General features: G+C 36.8%; 1 protein-coding gene across 1 annotated transcript in view; it reads left to right on the top strand.

Annotated features, from left to right (window-relative positions):
* The window catches only part of IL1RAPL2 (interleukin 1 receptor accessory protein like 2), a 1,152,078-nt gene that overhangs the window by 602,504 nt on the left and 526,115 nt on the right, over positions 1 to 23,459 (top strand). Inside the window, exon 3 of the mRNA XM_019431771.2 lies at positions 7,311 to 7,584. Coding sequence (XP_019287316.1) covers positions 7,311 to 7,584 — 274 coding nt within the window. The remainder of the gene's footprint in view (positions 1 to 7,310; positions 7,585 to 23,459) is intronic.

The raw sequence follows: 23,459 nt of genomic DNA, 5'->3' as shown, positions 1-23,459 counted from the left end.
ATAGTCCAAACAAGATATGAGACTCGGACCTAGACTTTCACAACTATGAAGATGGAGAGGAGGGGAAGAATTTAACTGTTCAGAAATGACTAGCTCCTATAATGTCTTATTGGAGGATCAGGGGGAGGTCAGTGGGAAGGGAAAGGCAAGATTCAGGGATGACTTTGAAAGATTTTTATTTGGATAACTGCAAACATAGGAGGCAGAGCAGATTTGGCATGGAAGATAAATTCACTGCCAAGCATTCTGGATTTGAGGGGGCAGCAGAAAGCCTGCTAGAGGGATTGGTGGGCAGTGCTGATATCCTGTCTTCCACAGGCTCATTTGCTGCCGCAGCCTCCATATTAACATTAGTGCATCTGAGAAGGGCTCCTGGCTAATGACTAATTCCCAAGGAAGCTCTCATCAGGTCTCAGGTAATCAGGAGTTGAGGAGTTGGTTGTAATGTTTCACGTGGCTTCACCTCCAGAACATAATTGAGGCTCATTTGTCACGTAAAGATCTAAGGAATGATCTTGACAAAGCATAGCACAGATCCTGTAATGAAAAGGAAATGAAGATGGTTGCCAGCCCATTATTAAGCGTAATAACTAGGTTGAAATGAGATGAAAGACTTCATTTAGGCAGAACCTTTTCATTGACGAATGGTAGTGGGTAAAAGTGTGAAAGGAAAGCATATAATCCAATTCATAAAAAGTGTGGAAATGCTTTTTAAAACCTGAAGCAATAATCACTCATTCTATTTATAGAGCTGGAGTGGGGAATAGTTTCTCTATTGATGGATACTGATGCACAGATGAAAGTTTTAAAATAATTTTTTCTACTGACAGAACTTTATTTAAGAAATAATGAAATAGCTCTGTCCATATTTCCAGGCTAGGGGCAAGGAGGCATGGGTCCAGTAGTAAGGATGCAGGCCATTTACTTCTTGAAGAGTTTGACATCTTGTGCTTGGGGCTGCCCACTTGAGGCATATAATGTTCACTGTGATGCGTATAAATACAAAGAAACTTGTCTTTAGGTGTGTGTTTGGGGGAGAGCTGAGAGAAATAGAAAGCATTTAACTCCCACATTAAAATATTAAGAATAAAGAGAATAACATTGTGTTTAATAATTATGATACATAAATACAAATGTTAAACACACAACTTTATTCCTAGATTATAATTTTAGGAATTGGGTGATCATTCCTAAATATTTAGTTTTAAATAAATCAATATGGGTCAGATAAAATTGATCCAAGTTTTAGATCTGATCTTCAGAGGTTAAATCAAGTACACAAATTATTAAGAATGCATTATTCTGTAAGTACTGTGTGTAATTCATAAATAATTGGCATATATTATTTTATGGCTATTATTCCCACAATGATTATTGGAGGATAGATTATCAGTCAGCTGGAAAGGTCTACTCTCCAGGACAGGAATGTGTTCTTTGGAATACATATGACAATTTGGATAGCATCAAGCAAATTTTTAATATTTTAATGGATCATGAGCTAGGATGTAGAGTATAGGAGGCAGTATATAGAACACGCAGTGATTAAGAACATAAGTTCTCGAGTCCAACTCATCTGCGTTGGGATCCACACTCTACCATCACAACCTGAGTGTCCTTGAGAAAGTCATTTAAACACTAATTCTTTTTTTTCTCCTCAGTAAAATGGGAATGATAAGAGTCCCTATCTCCCTCAGTTAATATGATAATGAAATGAGAAAAACAATGGCAAAGCACCTATCACAGCACCTAACTGTTCTGTACTAAGAGCTCAGATAATACTAGTGGTTGCTATTGCAGCTTTCTGTGCTGGGTCATCCACCTGCTGTGTGTGTAACTGGTTACCAGTTTGAGCAAGAACTTAGTTGCATACTCAACTTTTGGCTCCCTCTATCATCTGCAGTGGTGCATCCGCAGAAGTGTGCTGTGATTCCCTCCCCAGCAACCAGTGGTTGGCAGATAGCAATTTCTTAATTTTAAAGGTCAGGAGCAGAAAATGCAAGTGCTGAACAAAAAACTTGGACAGCACCCCCTCTAGTGGTGATTTGATGAATTGCCCCCAACAATTGCCCTGTTGATCACAAACAGGAGAGCTGCTATAAAAAAAGGGATATAGTTGACATAGTTACAAGAAAACACGTGGTTTAACAAATGAATTTATTAATCACAAACACATAATAAACTAGTACCAGATGTACCTAAGTTGTAATTAATGTCATCAAGATATCTGGAGCTTGCATATTTTCTCCTGTGCTAATTAGCCATTTAACCTGAACAGATTTCCAACTTGGGGTAAAAGTGCAGAATTAGCAATTCTATACATAGCTATATGTTCTATCCCCCAATAAAAATTGTAATTCACATAGCCATTACAGTCTGTGATTTTACTATATACAATACTTTTTTCCCAAGATAATATTATAATCATTGTTGATAATAACATCTTATCCTCTTTTAGGGATTAATAAACTTTTCTCAGGGTTTTGTTTTCACAGCAGGAAGGTATGGCAAGTTTTTCTCTGCTGGTTGTATTGAGGAGGAAGCCAAGGCTTATAGATTTTCTTTTGCCACCCAGATCACTTTCCATAGGTTTGTATTAGATTTCACCCCTAGGAATCTCCTCTTGGAAAAATAAAATGCATGGAAACTGGCATGTCCCTTTTTGTGTTTCTACCCTTCCTCCTCCCCCTCCTCTTCGAATCTTCATGTCACACTTCCTAAGAATATACTTGTTTGGAAGATTGGAATGAAAATGATTAAAATAGAGACCTGGGTTTTACAGAAACATAAATCTAGGGAGTAGAGATGAAAATTCAAAGAAATACAGTTTTTTTTAAATACTTGAATTGCTCTTCGTAAGATTTAAGAGTGAACAGACAATGGATAATTTATAAATAGGACGTCTTTTCTAATGGAATGATGGGAATATTTATAACCATATTGAGTTATTGTGAAGCAGAGAACAGGCATGCCCTCACTTATACTTTTGGTGTGTTTGTGCTGTAGCAAGCTTCAATCCAACTGTAGAATTTCCCTGTTTTGGCGGGAAAAGTGTATCCCTTCTTGTAGTGCCTCTATTTACACTTGTGGCTGGTCAGTGAACCTCAGTTCTCAAATCACCTGTGGGAGAAAGTAGGTATGTCCAGAAACCACTTTTCTCAGGAGCTCTTTGGGGGCCAACTTAAATAGGTGTGACTGGAGTTGTGAACAGAAAGGGGCTGGATCACTCTGGATTATAGGCCTGTGCTGATGAGATCAAGCTTGCAGGTTGGCTTCCTCTGTGGGCTACTCAATTCCACTGTGTCCCCAACCTGGCCATAGTCTGCAGCTTTGTCAGCTGCATCACAGTTCTGTATTTGCCAAATATGTATAAAGTGTCGACGCGTGAGGGGCTCTGAAAGTGTGACATGTTATTGAAAACTCCATCTCATGATAGAAATGTGACTTGCACTGGTCACTTTTGGTGGCACCATCTTTGATTCCTGCAACGACCCTTGGCTAATTGAAATGTATGTGACCTTTCTCTTCTTCCTGCCTTTTTGTGACCCTCTCGTACCTTTCAGTGCTTCTCCCTTAACCTCACGGTTTCACTTCCTTTATGCTGCCTTGTTACATGCCTTTCTAGGTCTCTTACCACAGTACATCCTTCTTAGTTGCTTCACTACTCCAAAATCTAAAAAATAAATGTACTATCTCATATTCTATCTCCTTTTGCCCCACTCTCGGTTTGTTTCCTAGGACTAGAAATCCAAGAGAAACAAATCATACCATCATGTTGGAATCTATTAATGGTCTAATACTCTCTAGGTATAAGACTATAATGCCTTAACTCATGGGAATGGATTTCTACTGATGAAAGATCAGTGTGGGAAAATATTTGGTGGCAGATGGTCCTTTACGGATCCCTGGCATCAACCCTTTGTCTGCTTTTGGGGAAGATTCCCTCAGGTCTCTCGATATACTTTATATTGTAACCTTGTATTGTGGATGCTAAAGGAAAAGAATAAGAGGGATAACATTTGGAAATTGTTTTCCCCATTACTGCAAGGCTGTTTTCTGTCTATTGACTACCTTATAACTAAATACTCCCTTTGCTAGCTAACCAAGAGAACAGAGGAAAAGGAACTATGAATCTATTAAATCAAATACATTTTGCTCAGATAGTACTTAAAAGGAAATGAATTCTCAGTATACTCTCAAGGTTTGTATGATAAAGCTAATTGTAAAGGCTGTTAAATGTCTTCAACTGCCTTTGAGTATGATCATTGTGTCTCAGGAGCAGATATTTTGATTATCTTCAATACCAACCATGTCCTGTCACTAATGGGCCAAACCAGCCTGTTAACATTGTAAAGGTGTAGATTATACAGCAGATGGTTTAAAGGAAGTAACTAAAGGGATTTAGGGAACGAATGGAAAAAACATTCCAAAAGCTTTTTTTTTTTTTCATATTAAGTAGGTAATTATAGAGGTTGAGGCTACTTTGTTAAGCCAAATTTGTTAACTTGCTATGCATCTTAAGGTTGGGGGTGGGGGGGAACTGGACTGTTATATAGCCTTTAAATCACCTCCAGGTTTTTATTGTTCTTGATGCATGGGAACAGTGTCACAGACAATCCATAAAAAAGAATAATATAAAATACACTTAAAGATGATAAAACAATATTTTAAAAACTTTTTTAATCTTTATTTGTTTTTGAGAGAGAGAGACAGCGTGGGAGCTTGAGAGGAACAGAGAGAGAGGGACACAGAATCCGAAGAAGGCTCCAGGCTCTGAACTGTCAGCACAGAACCCCACACAAGGCTTGAACCCACGAACCATGAGAGCATGACCTGAGCCGAAGTCAGACACTTAACCAACTGAGCCACCAAAACAATAAATATTAAAATTATGTTTAGTCTGGAGATGTATTGGCAGTAATTTACCATGACCCAGAATGTTTAATTAATGCAGATTTCCCCTATTATTGACAGTTAATTAGACTGATACATGACAGGTAAACAACCAATACCAGGGAGTGAATTAAAAGCCCCTCCCGCCAAGAAATAGTGTCATCAGTACATATTTATTCTAATCCAGTTGTACCTTCTTGCCTTCAACAATGCATCATGATCATCAAAATCCATAGTGGTGAATCTGGTGCCTTCTGAATCCTCAAAAAAAGTTCAAATGCCCTTCAGTATAAATTTAGAATGAGATATTTATTTGATTATTGATTTATTTCTAATGAATATTTCTCCTACAGAAAAGGATTTGAGGCAGCTTATAATAAAAGCCCATACATAGCAAAGCAGTGAAAAATGAAGTCAGAAAGAGATTCCAGAATCGACAGAGTCCAAAAACTTTCTGAGGCTGTAGACTGCTTCAAAGATCTGTTAAGGAGCTGTGGAACATCTCCCCAGAAAAGTATAACTATGCAAATCGGCACAAAAACCTTGAAGTCTATCCACGTACCCACCCTGGGTGTCCTTGAACCCCAGGTCAAGAGCCTGTGTATAGAGAGGGGGGTGCCTGGGTGGCTCAGTCGGTTAAACACCCAACGTCGGCTCAGGTCATGATCTCATGATTTGTGGGTTCGAGCCCCACGTCGGGCTCCGTGCTGACAGCTTAGAGTCGAGCCTGCTTTGGATCTGTGTCTCCCTCTCTCTCTGTCCTTCCCCTGTTCATGCTCTGTCTCTCTCTCTCTATCAAAAATAAATAAATGTTAAAAATTTTTAAAAAAGAACCCTTGTATAGAGAAAGCAAAATATGGAGGTAAGATAGTTATTGCACTTGAGTATTGCATTTAGCCCTGAGCTTTCTGTCCAACTGAGGTTAAAAGATGGCTACAGGGTTCTCAACTTCTAAAAAAGGAAGCAGGTCAGTTTACAAGATTATAAGTGAAACATATAATTTTTAAATGGCAATGTTTATACAGTTTTGTAAAGGGTAATAAAGTAATATAAAGGGAGGTAGCATAATTTGGTGAAATTCTTTGAAATTAAGTAATTGGAAGTAGAATATCTATGCTAATTGTGTTGACAGGCATATTAAATTAGCCAGTGTCTCATTTCTAGCCATTCTGGAGAAGAGGGAATTTACTGTATATGTCTTTCTTTAATGGTAGATTTACCCACCTAATATTATTTGATTAAAGCTGATATTAATATAATATATTCCCATGAGCAAATACCATCTAAACAGTGAGAGAGGCCTTAGGGTATAAAAAGAAATCGAACTGTGATTAAATATCTGCTATTAATAGGTCATACCATGGAAAACTGGCATATAGATAATGACAGATAATCACTTTAGGTGCCTACTGCTTTCAACTTTTCTCAAAGGCAAATAAATAACACAGTCATTCCTATCACAATTATAGGCAGAGGCACTATAGGGTAGGGGTAAAGAACACAGTCTGTAGAATCAGAGACTGGTTTTCTACCACTTATTAACCATGTGACTTTGGGAAAAGTCATTGAACTTGTCTGAGTCTCTAGTTCTTTTCTGTAAAATAAGAATCATAAAAATGTGAATCTAAGGGCTGCTCTTAGGCTGTACAAGGGTCCCCTGGAAGTATTTCTTTTGTGGGGCTCCTGTCCAAAAAATTTAAGTCACCTAAAATCAACATGTCACTGTCATCCTAGAAGTCCAGTCTCACACAATCCTGTGAAGCAAATACCACATGACTAACAGGAGTAATCCATTTGCCAGGCCATTCTGCCAGAACTGGGGCCTTGCGGTAGGGCCCCAGGACAGCCACATAAACACCAGTGCTGGAACTACTTGGAGGATCCAGTTAACTGCAAGCATAAGTTTGCTGTGAGGACTGGGAATTCCCCCAAAGACAAAGGGATAGAACAGGGATCCTCTCTGCCAAGGTCTAAGGAGGATATTGGTCTATCTTAAAGGATCATTGGGAAGATTAAATGAGGTAATCTATATAAAGCATTTGAAGGGCGCCTGGGTGGCTTAGTCGGTTAAGGTCCGACTTCAACTCAGGTCATGATCTCGTGGTCCGTGAGTTCGAGCCCCGTGTCGGCTTTGTGCTGACAGCTCGGAGCCTGGAGCCTGCTTCGGACTCTGTGTCTCCCTCTCTCTCTGCCCCTCCCCCACTCATGCTCTGTCTGTCTGTCTGTCTCTCTCTCTTCCTCTCTCTCTCTCAAAAATAAATAAATGTTAAAAAAAATTAAAAAAAAATAAAGCATTTGACATGAAAATTCTGTAAAGCCTGGCTCACAGTAAGTCCTCAGTACATGTTGGCAATGATTAGTATTATAATTAGTATTAACAATGCTCAATGCATTTCATGCCCAATCTGGTTTTCTTTCAGTGGATGGCTGCATTGACTGGTCAGTGGATCTCAAGACATACATGGCTTTGGCAGGTGAACCAGTACGGGTGAAATGCGCCCTTTTCTACAGTTATATTCGCACCAACTATAGCATGGCCCAGAGCACTGGACTCAGGCTTATGTGGTACAAAAACAAGGGTGATTTGGAAGAGCCCATCATCTTTTCAGAGGTCAGGATGAGCAAAGAAGAAGATTCAATATGGTTTCACTCAGCTGAGGCACAAGACAGTGGTTTCTACACTTGTGTTTTAAGGTGAGTGCTGTGTGAAAATATTGCTCAATACCATAGTTAGTCGTCTTTTGATTGGGCCTGGAGTGTATGGAGGTGTTGCTCACATTATACAGTGAATATCTTTGCAGTGCATGGGGAGCTTCAGTAAGTTCAATTCTAATTATTTATTGGGACTACACAACAAATTCTTATCAAGTTTTCATAAAATGGGACTTACATTTACTGTGCATGCCCATAGAATTTTATAAAAGTTTGTGTTTCATTTCTTAACTCCACCCCTACTGTAGGGTCTTCTAACAATTGTTTTTTCATAGAGCCAATGGGCTCAATGTTCTTAATATCTGACTATGAAAATGGCCTAAAGTATCATTTAGGGTAAGTTCTCTACGTTTTTTGTTGATGGAAAATAGCTTCAGATTTTCCTGGGAGATTTTACTGGGAGATCTCTTAGCAAATAAGCTACTGTTAAAAATTTTCATATGATTTGCACAGTGTCCACTGTATCTAAATGTTCAACATGGAGCCCTATAAACACATGGTCATCCTGAGTTCCTAGGTGCTATACAGGGAATAATGTGTAACAGATACTATTGATTCTTGTAAGAAGTTTATAGTGAAAAGCAATCTGTTTTATCCTAAGGGATTCTACAATATGTCCTTCCTTCCCCTTCCACCCTAGTGCAAGGATCTAGGACGTAGAATCTCAGATAGGGATTGCATTAGGTATTGAAGTAGATAGCTGAGATGACCTTTAAACCACTTTTCAATTCTGCCATTTTGGGAGTCTCTGATCTTGCACACCAGGCACCTACAATCTATTATTTGATTTCAACTTCCTGGAAATGCAGACCCTTCCTATTTTTGCCTCCTGTGGACTTTGATGCCAAAGCTATGTCACCTCTTCATCAAAAGCACTTCAAAACCCCTGGTGAGGCCTCATTGTTCAAAAGGCCAGGGGAACAGGGTGATGTATAAATAATCTTCTTGATGCTCCAGGCATCACTTTTATACGTATGTGTTTTGAGGGAGGAGTGTTGGGGAAGCAAGTGGTGAGTTTAGTTTCTGTTTGTGGTGGACAAAAACTCCAGGATACTGGAGGAAATAGCAGTCATACTTAGTGATAATCAATGCTTTCACCTACTTGGGCAGCTCTCGGAAAAAATGAGAAAAGGATGGTAATTCAGCCTCAGTGAATGATACTATATTCTTTGAGTACTGCTACACTTTTCCTGCTTACCTCCTCTTCACCCCCACCTTCATTAAGTCTTGCCAATCTAAAATAGATGTCTTTTCCTCCTTCTGATCCACTTGCTTGTTTTTTTTCACAGATTTATATTTTTATTTGCAAAGCATTAGTTAACTGTATAGATGTTGTATACTGATAATGAATTATCAACTTAATTATTGCTTACTTTCCCTGGCCTGCTTATATGCCCAGACTTGTTACCCCTCTCCTCTTTTCTCTCCTCTCACCCTATTCTCCTACTCCAAGCAATGCTACTAATCCAGTGTGTATCCTTGCATACATTCTCCCTATTCTTTGAAGTGGAAATACATATATATATATATATATATATATATATATATATATATATATGGATTTTCTCCTCATTGTTTTACAAAATAAGAGTTTTATATTTCTCTGCATTTTCTTTTCTTAATAAAAATACAGAGTGGGAATCTTTCCAAGTCAATTGATAGAGAGCTCACTTATCCTTTTAAGTATGTAATATTCTGTGTTGCTTAATAGTCTATGATACTACCATTTAGTCAATCAAATTTGTATTTATGTGCATGTATTTTGTTTCCAGCTTTTTATCCCCATAAAATGTACTGTAATAAAAGACCCCTCCATTTGCTTTTAAATAAATGTATAAATTTTAGAACAATTTTAAACTTACAGAATTATTGCAAAGACAGTACAGTAAGTTCCTGTGTGCCCTACACCATTTTTCCCTGTTATTAACATCTTACATGACTTTGGTATATTTGTTACAATTAATGAACCAACAGTGGTACATTGTTATTAACTAGAGTCCATAATAATTCAGATTTTCTCAGATTTTCCTTAATGTCTTTTTTCTATTCCAGGATCCCATCTGGGATACCACATTACATTTAGTTGTTAGCTGTCCTTAACTTCCTTTTGGTTGTGGTGCTTTTTCAACTTTCCTTAATTCTTATGACCTTCACAGTTTGAGGAATACTGTTTAGATATTTTGTAGAATGTCCCTCAGTTGGGATTTATCTGATATTTATTTCATAGTTAGACTGGGATAATGTGTTTTTTTGAGGAAGCCCACAGACATAAAATATGCTCATTACGTCATATCAAGGGTAAAAAGTATCAATATACCTTATTGCTTTTGTTTTGTTTTTTCTTTTATTTCAAGCTTTTATTTAAATTCTAGTTAGTTAACATATAGTATAATATTGGTTTTAGTAGAACTTAACGATACATCACTTACACATAGCACCCAGTGTTCATCACAAGTGCTCTCCTTAATACCCATTCCCCATTTAGCCTATCCCCCTCCCACCTCCACTTTAGCAAACCCTCAGTTTGTTCTCTATAGTTAAGAATCTTTTATGGTTTCCCTCCATCTCTTTTTTTTTCTTTCCTTCTCCTATGTTCATCTATTATGTTTCCTCAATTCCATATGAGTGAAATCTTATGGCATTTATCTTTCTCTGACTTAATTCACTTAGCATAATGCACTCTAGCTCCATCCACATTGTTACAGATGGCAAGATTTCTTTCTTTTTGATTGCTGAGTAATATTCCACAGTATGTATCTGTGTGTGTGTGTGTGTGTGTGTGTGTGCATTTCTTTATATTTCAGCACTATAAGATGCTCCAGGATTATCTTGTATATTTCCTGCCCTAGTCCTACAATCAGCCACTTTTCTGAGGGACCTTGATTCCTTTTAATGGAGAATGGCATTAGAAATTTCCATAAGTATGCTCTTTGCTACTGGGGTGTGATTGCTTCTCAGTTGACAGCCTATTTGCTTTTAAACAAAGACATGTAGTATTTCATGCACAATTGAAGTTCCCAGTGTCCCTGAAATCCTGTCTTGTAGATGGCCCTCTCTTTCAAGCACATATCTGATTAAGTTTGTATCTGTTGTTGATATCATCTAAGTCAGTGGTTCTCAAGTCACATGTAGATCAGTAGAAGAGAAAAGGATGATATCCCACCGAGCAGAGGCTTACATTCAAGCATAACTCCTGACATCCTTTATTCATGCAGTAGATCTTAGGGAGTGATTGGGACTGATGGAGTGGGTGAATCTTTTGAATGTTATACTTCCCATATACCTTAGTATGGAAAAAGAAGAGTTTGGGGCCCAATGTTCTAAAGGAAGGAACAGTCTTTGTCAACTTAGGGAAGTCTCTTCTAGAATGATACAAGTGATTTGGATAGCATTTGGCTGTGTTTAATAAATATGCTTTTCAGATCTAGTACTGGCCACTGACTCCAAATATGTGCCAAGTGAGAAATTCAGTCCATATAGGTGATTTTATGCCATTGCCAAGAGAGTATCATTTATAGTGAAAAAGGCTCTGAATTTGACAATGTGTGTATTCACCTAAAATTCCCAATTTAAGGCCACTTTAATGTAATCATGGATGATAATTTTTCTGTGCATTATTGCCCTCATTAAAAATTAGTGTATTAATTTCAGTGTTTAAAAATGCATATATGAAATATTTAATAATATTCTCTATCCATTTGCATCATAGCAAGAAAAATTTACTGTTTGTGATCTTTCTATAGCCAATTACTCAGTTTTGTGTTTTTAATTTAGCCAGTCTCAAGAGTGATTAGTTGAATTTCTCAGCATTTTAGTTAGCGGTTATAGTAATAGAGAAATGATAGAGAAGTGAGTCATATTTTGAGAGGTAGTGCCAGTCCAAAAATTACTGTCTCCCCTGCTTCCCACCTGAATCTTTTCAGTGGAGGCACTTACTAAGATAAAAGTGATGAGAGTAATCCCACATATCACTTTCCCAACAACTTGGAACAAAGGATGACTTAATCTGTGGATGAAGACATATATATCTATATAATCCTGAATTTAATTCACAGGTAGTGAAAAGAGTGATTAAATATTATCAAACATCTGTAGAAACCTGAGTGTTTGGGGATAACGATGGCCAAGTGCAGTGAACCAGTTATAAGTTCAAAAACCATTATGACCATTTACCTCTCCAACAAAGTAAACAGAACAAGAACCCCCTTCTTAAAGGGGTACATAATCCAACCATTTTTGCTCTTTAGTAATCATTAAAATAAATGAGGTTCTCAAAATCTGACTGTCTCACAAACTCTTTCTAAAGGGTTCCTTAGTGCATTTATCCAACCCTGACACATGACATTTGCATTGCTATTCATCACATTTTAGTGATTATTACTCCCAACAAAGCAATATCATCAGAAAAGTTGAGGGGGTAGAGATATTTGAAACAAGGAATGTAGCATGTTGCTAATTATTGAATCTGTACAAAGAGTATATGAGTGTACATTATATTGGTATTTTTATTTTTGAGTATGTTTGAAATGTTCCATATTTAAAAAAATAAATAAATACAAATATACAGTAATTTTGTCTGATTTTAATGTCTCCTAAATGATCCTGACCTATAAATGCCTATGTAGTATATAGTAAACAAGGTTTACATTTTAGTCAACAAATGTTCATTGAGCATGTACAATGGGATTCACTTTATACCATATTGCAAGGAAACCTGTGTCTTTTGAAAGGAAAGTAATTGTCCTAGTCTACCTAAGACACTAAGAAATATGTTTCAACACCTTTCACCCTCCTATCCTACTCCCCATCATGGTTACCAAGAGATTATCAAGGACAGTGAGCTTTCTTATAATTTAATCCCAGTTTAACTGTTAATCCTTGAAAAATTAAGTGTCAACAAGTAGCTTGCTCAAGTACCAATTTCCAGGAGAGCAGATAGTCTCTTGTAGGAAAAATGAGGATTTGGATTTATTATAATTAATTGAACTCAGAAAAGATCAAGATTGTATAGCAGGGTCTTTAGAAAGTGGTGATGCCTTCTCTTGTCTGCATAGGCTAACATGTGATAGAAGTAGTCATCTTTTCCATCTGTTTTTAGATGTAAGTGGGAGTCCCTGGTTTAGCTTATTTTTTGTAGCAAGTATGCATAATGGAACACATATATAATATGAAAAGATTAATTAATTCAACCTCTAAAAGTTGATAATCTGCTTGTTTGTAAAATTACAGATAACATAAATAGCACAGTAGTGGCAATTGTAATTTACTTTCATCTCATTAAAAGTTAGATATGCTCTAATATTTAGAAATATAACCATACTGCTGTATGTTATCTATGTAATACTCAGAAATATTAGCCATTTTATTGTACAATACCTATGTAATTTGAATTCCATTCAGTTTGTTTATTTGAGGGGAGCAGATGTTTACAGTATAGTTGGTTAACAGATTACGTGCTTTGTAAGAATTAATGGGTTGTATTTGATAATCATAAAATAAGAATTGATTTCAAATAGTCATGAATGAGCTAGAATGCTGGTATTCCTATATAGATATAGATATAGATATAGATGATATAGATATAGATATAGATATAGATATAGATATAGATATAGATATAGATATAGATACAGATACAGATATTATTTTGCTCCTATCAAGGTTTTAATTTGTTGCAGGAGTTGCAAATTCAAAATCTCTTCAGGGGCCAAGAAGGTAGATAATGTAATAATTGTGGCAGGCCATCTGAAACATTTTAGGGTGTTGAAGACTATATCAATCTCCTCAGTAATCTCATTTTCATGTTTCTAAACTTGCCACTACCTCTAGCTCACTATTTCTGTACCTCAATTCCAGTAACCTATTGACCCTCCCCCAGAGCTGCCACTCACTGATCCTACAATTTTTTCACTGTCCTTTGCTCTCTTTCCACCTACCATAGTTTAAGTTTCATAATCAGTCATTATAATCACTCCCATATGTACCCTCTTGATTTCTTTGACTCTTTATCCCTTAATCTTACTTGTGAAACCATAGCACTGTTTAAATCAACTCTTTATCTATGCTTGTACCTGCATCCTTGTAGCTGAACTTGACTGAAGGGAGATATATGATAACATTGACTGGTCCCACTTCAAATTCATTATTATAAACTTCAAAAGGACCCTTAATACTGCCAAGTAGTATTACTGTGTATTCCTAGTCTATTCAGTCTTTCATCCTCCTAGATGAGTATTTTACATTGTTCTCCTCAAACGTTAAACATGTCCCCTCGCTTCCCATTTTACTGAAAAAAAAAAAAAAAACTGAAGCAATTAGGAGAGAACTTCCACTATATTCACCCACTGATTGGCATCTGTATCTGCATACTCTGCCTTCAAGTCTATTATCATTGATGGACTGGCCTTGCTGCTATGTAAGGCCAAATACATCACTTCTGCACTAGATTCAATCTTTATTTGCCTACTCAAGGAAATCACCTGAGCATTTCTCCCACTCTCCTGTATCATGGAATTTCCTATTTCTATTGGATCATTTCCATCAACATACACATAGGACAATATTTATGCCATCTAAAAAAGTGTCAACTCCACTTCTCCTGCCAGCCACTGCCCATCTCCTTGCTTACATTTGCAGCAAAATACTTATTAACAACAAAAAAACAAAAAACAAAACAAAACAAAACAAAAAGCAAAGAAAAAAAGCCCTGCCATCTGCACTTAGGATCTTAAGCTCCTCTCCACTGATTCTCTATTAAACCCATTCCAGTTAGAATTTTGTTTTCGCTACTGCACCAAAATTGCTCTTTTCAGTCTCCAGTGACCTCAGTGATGCTAAATCCAGTGGCCAGGTCAATTTTCACTCCTACTTTTACTTAATCAGTACATATGGCACAATTGATCACCCCCTTATTTTTGACATATGTTCTTTAACCTGACTTCCAGAGAACCACACTATCCTACTTTTCCCTGTACTCTGTCAATTACCCTTTCTTAATTTCCTTTGCTGGTTCCTCATAGTTCCCCTGACCTCTTAATGTTAGGGGACCCTGGTTCTTGGTCCTAGTTTTCTTTTCCATGTCTATCCATACTTACTCCACCCATGATTTGTTTATACAATCTCACAGTTTTATCTCTCACGGTTTTATCTACCATCTGTACACTGATAACTCCAACACATATACCTTCCAGCCCATATCTCTCTCCTAAACTACAGAATCTTTGTTTGTTTGTTTTGTTTTTCTTCCAAATTATTATTTAAATTCGAATTAGTGAACATATAGTATAATATTGGTTTCAGGAGTAGAATTTAGTAATTCATCACTTACATATAACACCCGGTGCTCATTCCAATAAGTACCCTCCTTAATTCCCATCACCCATTTAGCCCATCCCCTGCCCACCTCCCTTCATAAACCCTCAGTTTGTTCTCTATTGGTTTCTTATGGTTTGCTTCTCTCTCTCTCATTTTTTCCCATCCCATTTGTTCTTCTGTTTTGTTTCCTATATTCCACATATGAGTGAAATATGGCATAAAATACAGAATCTTTTATCCAGTAGAATTTTCAGCATATTCACTTGGTGTTAAGACCAGTATGTCCCAAACTGAACTTCTGATCTTCTTCCTGTCTTACCATGGATTCCTAGAAAATAAAACCTGAAGCAAAAGCTATTGTGTATTAGCAACATAGGAGTGAAGGAAAAAGGTAGGGAGGCAGGGGAAAAAGGAGATTATTTCATGATAGTTGATCCAGGAGGAGAAATAGAGAATTTCTTTCTCAGCTCCTATATCCCATTGGTCAATATATTATCCCACAGGCTCTTAACTCACTCAAACGTTGGGGATTACATAGACTGTGCCTTCCATACCACTGCTACCATTCTGGTTCAAGCCACCATCTCTTACCTCTGTTGTTTCAATAACTTCTAATTGGTTTCTCTGCTTTTCTACATGACTCTCTTCAATCTTTCTTAATACCAGTATTCACATATGTTTGTGTTCTACCTAGGACCTTCCAATGGTACACCATTTCATTTGGAAGTAAATTCAAGACCTTTCTAGGGCTTACAAGGCACTTTGACCTTACTGTTTCTCAAACAGGTATACTCTCAGGCAGGTATACTCCAGCTTTAGGGTCTTTGCCCTAACTGTTACCTCTGTCTGGAATACTTTATTCTCCTAGAGCTACATGACTAACTCCCTCATTTCTTTCCATTTTACAGATTCTTCTATTTTAGCCTCATCAGTGCATCTTCTTTGAATATTTTATTTATATATATTCTTAATATTCTCTTCCACTTAGTTACCATTCTCATACTCCTGATATTTTTTACCTTGCTCTGATTTTTCTTTTTACATAGCAATTATTAACTTTTTTGATATATATATATATATATATATATATATATATATATATATATAATTTACCTATCATATTTGCTATTGATTTTCTGTTTCCTTAAGCTATGATGTAAGCTTCTTAAGGACAGAGATATTTGTCTTTTTTGCTCCCTGATATAGCTCAAGGGACTATAGTGTATGGCACATAGTAAGTGCTCAGCAAGTGATTATTGGATGAATCAATGAGCTATGTCTCATTTAAAGTCAGGCAGCCACATGATATCCAAATTATTGTTACCGTATAGAAATATAAGACAAATATTGCTGTATCTTCTGATTTTTTGAAAAAATCCTCAAATCTGAATTTTTATATGCAATTTCCTAAATTTAAAATTTAATTTTTTTTATTTTGCATATTTTTTATATTTTGCATGTTTAAAATTTCTAAGCTCCCCTCCCAAGAAACCCTACTCAGAGTCAACCAGTGGACTCACAGTTTACAAATTCTGAACTACTAGGTTTTGACTCCAACATTAACCTAGGGAATAATGGTATATTTTAGTTATATGACCTGTGCCTTGATTTCCTCACCTGGAAAATGAAAATTTGTTTATTCAGCTTAAGATATTTTGAACAATTGCATTCGGTATTTGGCATATAGCATTGAATGAGACAGATTAAAGTTCCTACTCTCCTTTGGGGTGCCTGTCTGGCTTGGTTGGTGGACCATGCAATTCTTGATCTCCAGGTCATGAGTTCAAGCCTCATGTTGGGCATAGAGATTACTTAATAAAAAAAAAAATAATAAAGTTCTTACTCTCCTGGAACTTAACTTCTAGAGCGGGGGAAACATACACATACATTTACAAGATTATGTTGGGTAATACTTATGATGAGAATAAAAAGGGTCATATTACAAGAGTGACTGGAAGGCCATTTTTAGTTGAGTGATCAACAAGGGCTTCCAAGAGAAAGAGACTTAAAGCCAAGACCTGCATGGCAGGAAGGAACCAACCTTGTGAAGATCTATGGGAATAGTGTGCCAGTCAGTGAACAACAAGTGCAAAGGTCATGAAACAGGAACAGACTAGTTGTATTCAAGAAAACTAAAAAAGGCCAGTGCGGGTGGAGCACAGTGAGCTGAGGGGAAATGGTATTGGATGAGGCTGGAGAGGCAGGCAGAGGTCAGATCCTGTTGCATATTGTGGGCCAGAATAAGTTGATTTTTATTAGTAATCCGAGGCAAATGGAGAGTGTTATATTTTGTCTGTTTGTTTTAAGCTGGGGAATAAGATGATCAGATTTCTATTTTTAAAAGATCACTGTGACTGCCCCAGTGAGATTGGACTGTAGGGAGACAAGCAAGGAGACCAAGTTGGGAAGCAATTATATCATTTGAGGGGGAGATATGCAATGGTAAGCTTGGATTGGGGTGGTAGCTAAGGAGATGGGGAGAAGTTAATGGATCCAAGATATGTATTGAAAGATGAGCTGACAGGACATACTGATGCACTGGCTGTGAGAAATGAGAGAAATAGTTGAATAAAGGATGCCTCTTATGTTTCTGACTTAAGCAACTGAGTGAATCATGGTGCTCTTAACTGAGAGAGAGAACAGTTGAAGAGGAGTTGAAGCGTCTACCTCGGGGAATACTGACAAGCACTTAGCACCAAAGCTGACATAGAGTAAATGCTCAACACATTATCTCTTATTTCTGTTTTTGGTACTGATACCACTATCACTACTAGCTCTGATTTTTCAGCCCTTACTATATGGCAAAAACTATGTCAGTAACACTATGAGGTAGGTCATATTATTGAAGATGGTAAAACTGATATTCATAGAGGTTAAAGAACTTGCCCAGTGATACATGGCTATTAAATGGTAGAGTTGAGACTTGGACCCACGTCTGTGTAGCTCATACACATAATTAGATTTTTTTTACTGTATTTTCTTTTATTACCCATTTTTACTGTTCTTCATAGGTATCAATATCTGTATATTACAACAAATTAGATATGTTTAATTCCTGCCTGTATAAATTTCTGAGATTCTATTTTGAGTTTCCACTGTATAAAATATCATATGGTGATGAGAATGAGTCTATTGATTAAATATGGACAAGAGATGACAGTGAAATAGAGCTTCTTAGTTCATGATAAGTGAGGATCAAGTTAAAGCAGACATTTCCAGAGATAAAACCAGACTACTTGTCTTAAAGAGTTTGGAACCCTTTGTGATCATTTATGTTTCCAAACATTATGTAGACATGCTTAAAAGTTTTCTTTATTTTTTAAAGTTTATATTTATTTTTAGAAAGAGAAAGGAGAAAGAGAGCAAAAGCAATCAGGGGATGGGCAGAGAGAGAGAGAGAGAGAGAGAGAGAGAGGGAGAGAGAGAATCCCAAACAGGCTCCGTGCTGTCAGCATAGAGCCCAACATGGGGCTCGATCCCACGAATCATGAAATCATGACCTGAGCTGAAACCAAGAGTTGGACACTTAATTGACTGAGACACCCAGGCATCCCAAAAGCTGTATTCTACCAAAAAATAAGAGATGGAGGAACTTTGATGGAGGTATATTCTTAGCTGACTTTCTTTTTGTCTGTTTATACTCTGGCTTCCCAAATTCCAATATAGAAGATTCATGATGAATCAGTTAAAGAAGCATATACATCAATATATGACAAAGTGCTAGAATGAATATAATTAGGTGTCCTGAATGCAAGGGTTATGTTTTTCAAGAACATATTGCATATGTTCTTGTTCAAAAACATATTATGTTTTTCCAGAACATAAAACTGGTTCCCTCCATTCATCCTAAAGGTAAAATATTGCATACTGGTAGAAAAATGAAAGCACATTCTTTCCTAACCACAGTTTTATTTTGGTTTTTAATAAAAAGGATACTTTATAGCAGATATCATTTCAGATCTTAGGTATCTATCAGTCCTTAAACAAATATTTATTGAGCATTTATTCTGTGAAAGGTACCAAAAAAAGCAAAAGTGAATGGCAGGCCTCCTGCCTTCCAACAGATTAAAACAGGAATTAGGACATGTATACAAATTATAATCAAACAAGTAAAACTCAAATATAAGACAGGATTCTATGTGGTTCAGCATATAATTGTATCCTAGGAAATAGTCCAGCAAGTAAACAATCTTAAAAGGTTTAATCTTTAGGTATTTACTGTAGTCCTTTGAAAAGCATCAAGGGGAAGCCAATTTGTAATGCCCAGCAACCTTTAAAATCAGTTTTCCATATTGCTTTCATGCTCAATATCTTATACATACTATAGCTACCCAGAAAACTCTGTAAACACTGCTCATTATCAACTAAAAAATTCACTCTGGAATGTATCTTCTGCAAGTTTTCCCACTTTTTTTCCTTTTTCATCTTCTATCAGTTGTTTTTTTTTTTCCTTTTCATTTATTTTTTGTTTCAAATTTTTATTTAAATTCTAGTTAGTTCACATATAGTGTAGTATTGGTTTCAGGAGTAGAACTTAGTGATTCATCACTTACATATAACACCCAGTGTTCATCACAACAATTACCCTCCTTAATACCCATCATCCATTTGGCCCATTCTCTACCCATCTCCACTCCAGCAACCCTCAGTTTGTTTTCTGTGGTTAAAAGTCTCTTGGGGCGCCTGGGTGGCTCAGTCAGTTAAGCTCAGTTCGTTAAGCTTGATTTCAGCTCAGATCATGATCTAATGGTTCATGAGTTAGAGCCCTGTATCAGGCTCTGTGCTGACAGTGCAGATCCTGCTTGGAATTCTCTCTCTCTCTCTCTCTCTCTCTCTCTCTCTCTCTCTCTCTACCTCTTTCTCTCTCTCTCTCTCTCTCTCTCCCTCTCTGCCCCTCCCTTGTACTTCTCTCTCTCTCTCTTTCCCAAAATAAATAAACTTAAAAAAGAGTCTTTTATGGGTTGCCTCCCACTCTTTTTTCCCCATTCCCCTATGTTCATCTGTTTTGTTTCTTAAATTCCACATATGAGTGATATTATATGGTATTTGTCTTTCTCTGACTGATTTATTTTGTTCAGCATAATACACTATATAGCTCCATCCACGATGTTGCAAATGGCAAGATTTCATTCTTTTTGGTGGCTGAATAATATTCTAATACATATTTATACCACGTCTTTGTTATCCCTTCATCAGTCAATGGATATTGGGCTTTTTCCATAGTTTGGCTATTGTTGGGAATGCTGTTATAAATATCGGGGTGCATGTGCCCCTTTGAATCAGTATTTTTGTATCCTTTGGTTAAATACCTAGTAGTGTAATTGCTGGGCCATAGAGTAGTTCTATTTTTAACTTTTTTTAATGTTTATTTATTTTTGAGAGAGAGAGAGAGAGAGAGAGAGCATGGGGAGGGGAGGGGCAGAGAGAGAGAGATGGAGACACAGGATCCAAAGCAAGCTCCAGGCTCTGAGCTGTCAGCACAGAGCTCGACATGTGGCTTGAACTCATGAACCGTGAGAGCATGACTTGAGCCTAAGTTGGACGCTTAACTGACTGCACTACCCAGGCACCCCTATTTTTAACTTTTTGAGGAACTTCCACACTGTTTTCCAGAGTGGCTGCACTAGTTTGCAGTCCCACTAGCAGTGTAAGAGGGTTCCCCTTTCTCCACATCCTTGCCAACATCTGTTGTTTCCCGTGTTGTTAATTTAGTCATTCTTACAGTTGTGAGGTGGTATTTCATTGTGGTTTTGATTTGTATTTCTCTGATGATCAGTGATATTAAGCATCTTTTCATGTGTCCATTAGCCATCTGTATGTTTTCTTTGCCAAAATGTCTATTCATGTTTTCATCCATTCCTTAACCGGATTGTTTTTTTGGGTATTGAGTTTGATAGGTTCTTTATAGATTTTGAATATTAACCCTTTATCCAATATGTCATTTGCAAATATCTTCTCTCATTCTGTAGGTTGCCTTTTAGCTTTTTTGATTGTTTCCTTTGCTGCGCAGAAGCTTATGATCTCAAGGAAGTCCCATTAGTTCATTTTTGCTTTTTTTCTCCTTGCCTCTGGAGACATGTCTAGTTAGAAGTTGCTGTGGTTGAGATCAAAGAGATGGCTCCCTGTGTTCTCCTCTAGGATTTTGATGGTTTCTTGTCTCACAGTTAGGTCTTTCACCCATTTTGAGTTTATTTTTGTGTATGGTGTAAGAAAGTGGTCCAATTTCATTCTTCTGCATTTGCTGTCCAGTTTTCCCACATCATTTGTTGAAGAGACTGTCTTTTTTTACATTAGATATTCTCTTGCTTTGTCAAAGATTAATTGATAATATAGTTGTGGATCCATTTCTGGGTTTTCTATTCTGTTCCATTGATCTATGTGTCTGTTTTTGTGCCAGTACCATATGGTCTTGATTATGACAGCATTGTAATATAGGTTGAAGTACAGAATTGTGATGCCTCTGGCTTTGCTTTTCTTTTTCAAGATTATTTTGGCTATTGAGGGTCTTTTGTGGTTCCATACAAATTTTAGAATTGTTCTAGCTCTGTGAAAAATGCTGGTGGTATTTTGATAGGGATTGCATTAAATGTGTGGATTGCTTTAGGTTGTATAGATTTTAACCATATTTATTCTTCCAATCCATGAGCATGGAATATTTTTCTATTTATCTATGTCTTTTTCAATTTCTTTCATACGTGTTTTACAGTTTTCAGAGTACAGGTCTTTTGCCTCTTTGGTTGGGTTTATTCTTAGGTATCTTATTATTTTTGGTATAATGGTTGATGGGATTGGTTCCTTGATTTCTCTTTCTGCTGATTCATTATTGGTGTATAGAAACGCCAAAGATTTTTGTATGTTGATTTCGTATCCTGACACTTTACTGAATTCGTGTATCAGTTTTAGCAATTTTTTGGTGCAGTCTTTCAGGTTTTCTACATAGAGTATCATGTGATCTGTGAATAGTGAAAGTTTTCCTTCTTGCCGATTTGGGTGCCTTTTATTTCTTTTTGTTGTCTGCTTGCTGACTCTAAGACTTACAGTACTATGTTAAATACCAGTAGTGAATATGTTTTCACTCATATATGGATCCTGAGAAATTTAACAGAAGACCATGGGGGAGGGTAAGGGGAAAAAAAAGTTACAGAGAGGGAGGGATGCAAACCATAAGAGACTCTTAAATACTGAGAACAAACTGAGGGTTGATGGGAGGTGGGGGAGAGGGGAAAGTGGGTGATGGGCATTGAGGAGGGCACCTGTTGGGATGAGCACTGGGTGTTGTATAGAAACCAATTTGACAATAAATTATATTTAATATAAAAAATTTAAAAAATACAAGTGGTGAGAGTGGACATCCCTGCCTTGTTCCTGACCATAGAGGAAAATCTCTCAGTTTTTGCCCATTGAGCATATTAGCTGTGGGTTTTTGTTTATGGCTTATATGATGTTGAGGTATATTCCCTGATATTATCCCTACTTTGTTGAGGGTTTTTATCAAGAACGGATGCTATACTTTGTCAAATGCTTTTTATGCATCCATTGAAAGGATCATATGGTTCTTATCCTTTCTTTTATGAGTGTGGTCTATCACATTGATTGATTTGAGAGTTGAACCACTCTTGAGGCCCAGGAATAAATCCCACTTGATCATGGTGAATAATTCTTTTCATGTACTGTTGGATTCAATTTGCTAGTATCTTATTGAGAATTTTTGCATCCGTGTTCATCAAGATATTGGCCTATAATTCTCCTTTTTACTGAGGTATTTGATTTGGGAATCAAGGAATTTTGGCCTCATAGAATGAATTTGGAAGTTTTCATTCCATCTCTGTTTTGAAATAGTTTGAGAATAGGTATTAACTTTCTCATTTTCTTGAAATGTTTGGTAGAATTCCCCTGTGAAGCCATCTGGACCTGGACTTTTGTTTGTTGGGAGAACTTGTTTTTTCTTTGTATAAAGCTCTTGCTTCTCCGTCCAATGTTACTTAATTAAACTAGCACTCTTCCTTGCAATTTTTCAGCTTTTTCTTTCTATACACCTGTTATGCACAGTTAAATCTCAGGAACTTATATGGCATACCAAAAATCTCCACAGAAGTTGCTGGATTTGGAAAGACCTATGCAGCCAAAAAGAATTTTATCTTTAGAGGCAGAGGAAAGCTGCCAATACTAACAATGTTTTTTATTCCATCACACATAAAAGAAAGTGAAAAGTGTGATATAAAAAAGATAGAGATATTGGTCAACTGGGTGGCTCAGTCAGTTAAGTATCCAACTCTTGATTTCAACTCAGGTCATGATCTCACAGTTTGTGGGATCAAGCCCCAAGTCAAGCTCCACATGGAGCCTGCTTGGGATTCTGTCTTTCCCTGTCAACGTAAATAAACTTATTTTTTAAAAGAAAGATAGAGGTAAAATAATAGTTGAGATTAAGGAAAAATAGATTTTGACTTATAAAATCAGGGGTGTTTGAGATAGTTGTTGAGGATCTAAACAGGTGGCAATAGTGGAGGCCTTCCCAGGCAGATGGAACAGTATTCAAGGGC

The sequence above is a fragment of the Panthera pardus genome, unplaced genomic scaffold (genome assembly GCF_024362965.1).
Source record: "Panthera pardus isolate Hobbes unplaced genomic scaffold, ASM2436296v1 HiC_scaffold_27, whole genome shotgun sequence".
Lineage (NCBI taxonomy): Eukaryota > Metazoa > Chordata > Mammalia > Carnivora > Felidae > Panthera > Panthera pardus.
This window is presented reverse-complemented; position numbering and strand designations above follow the sequence as displayed.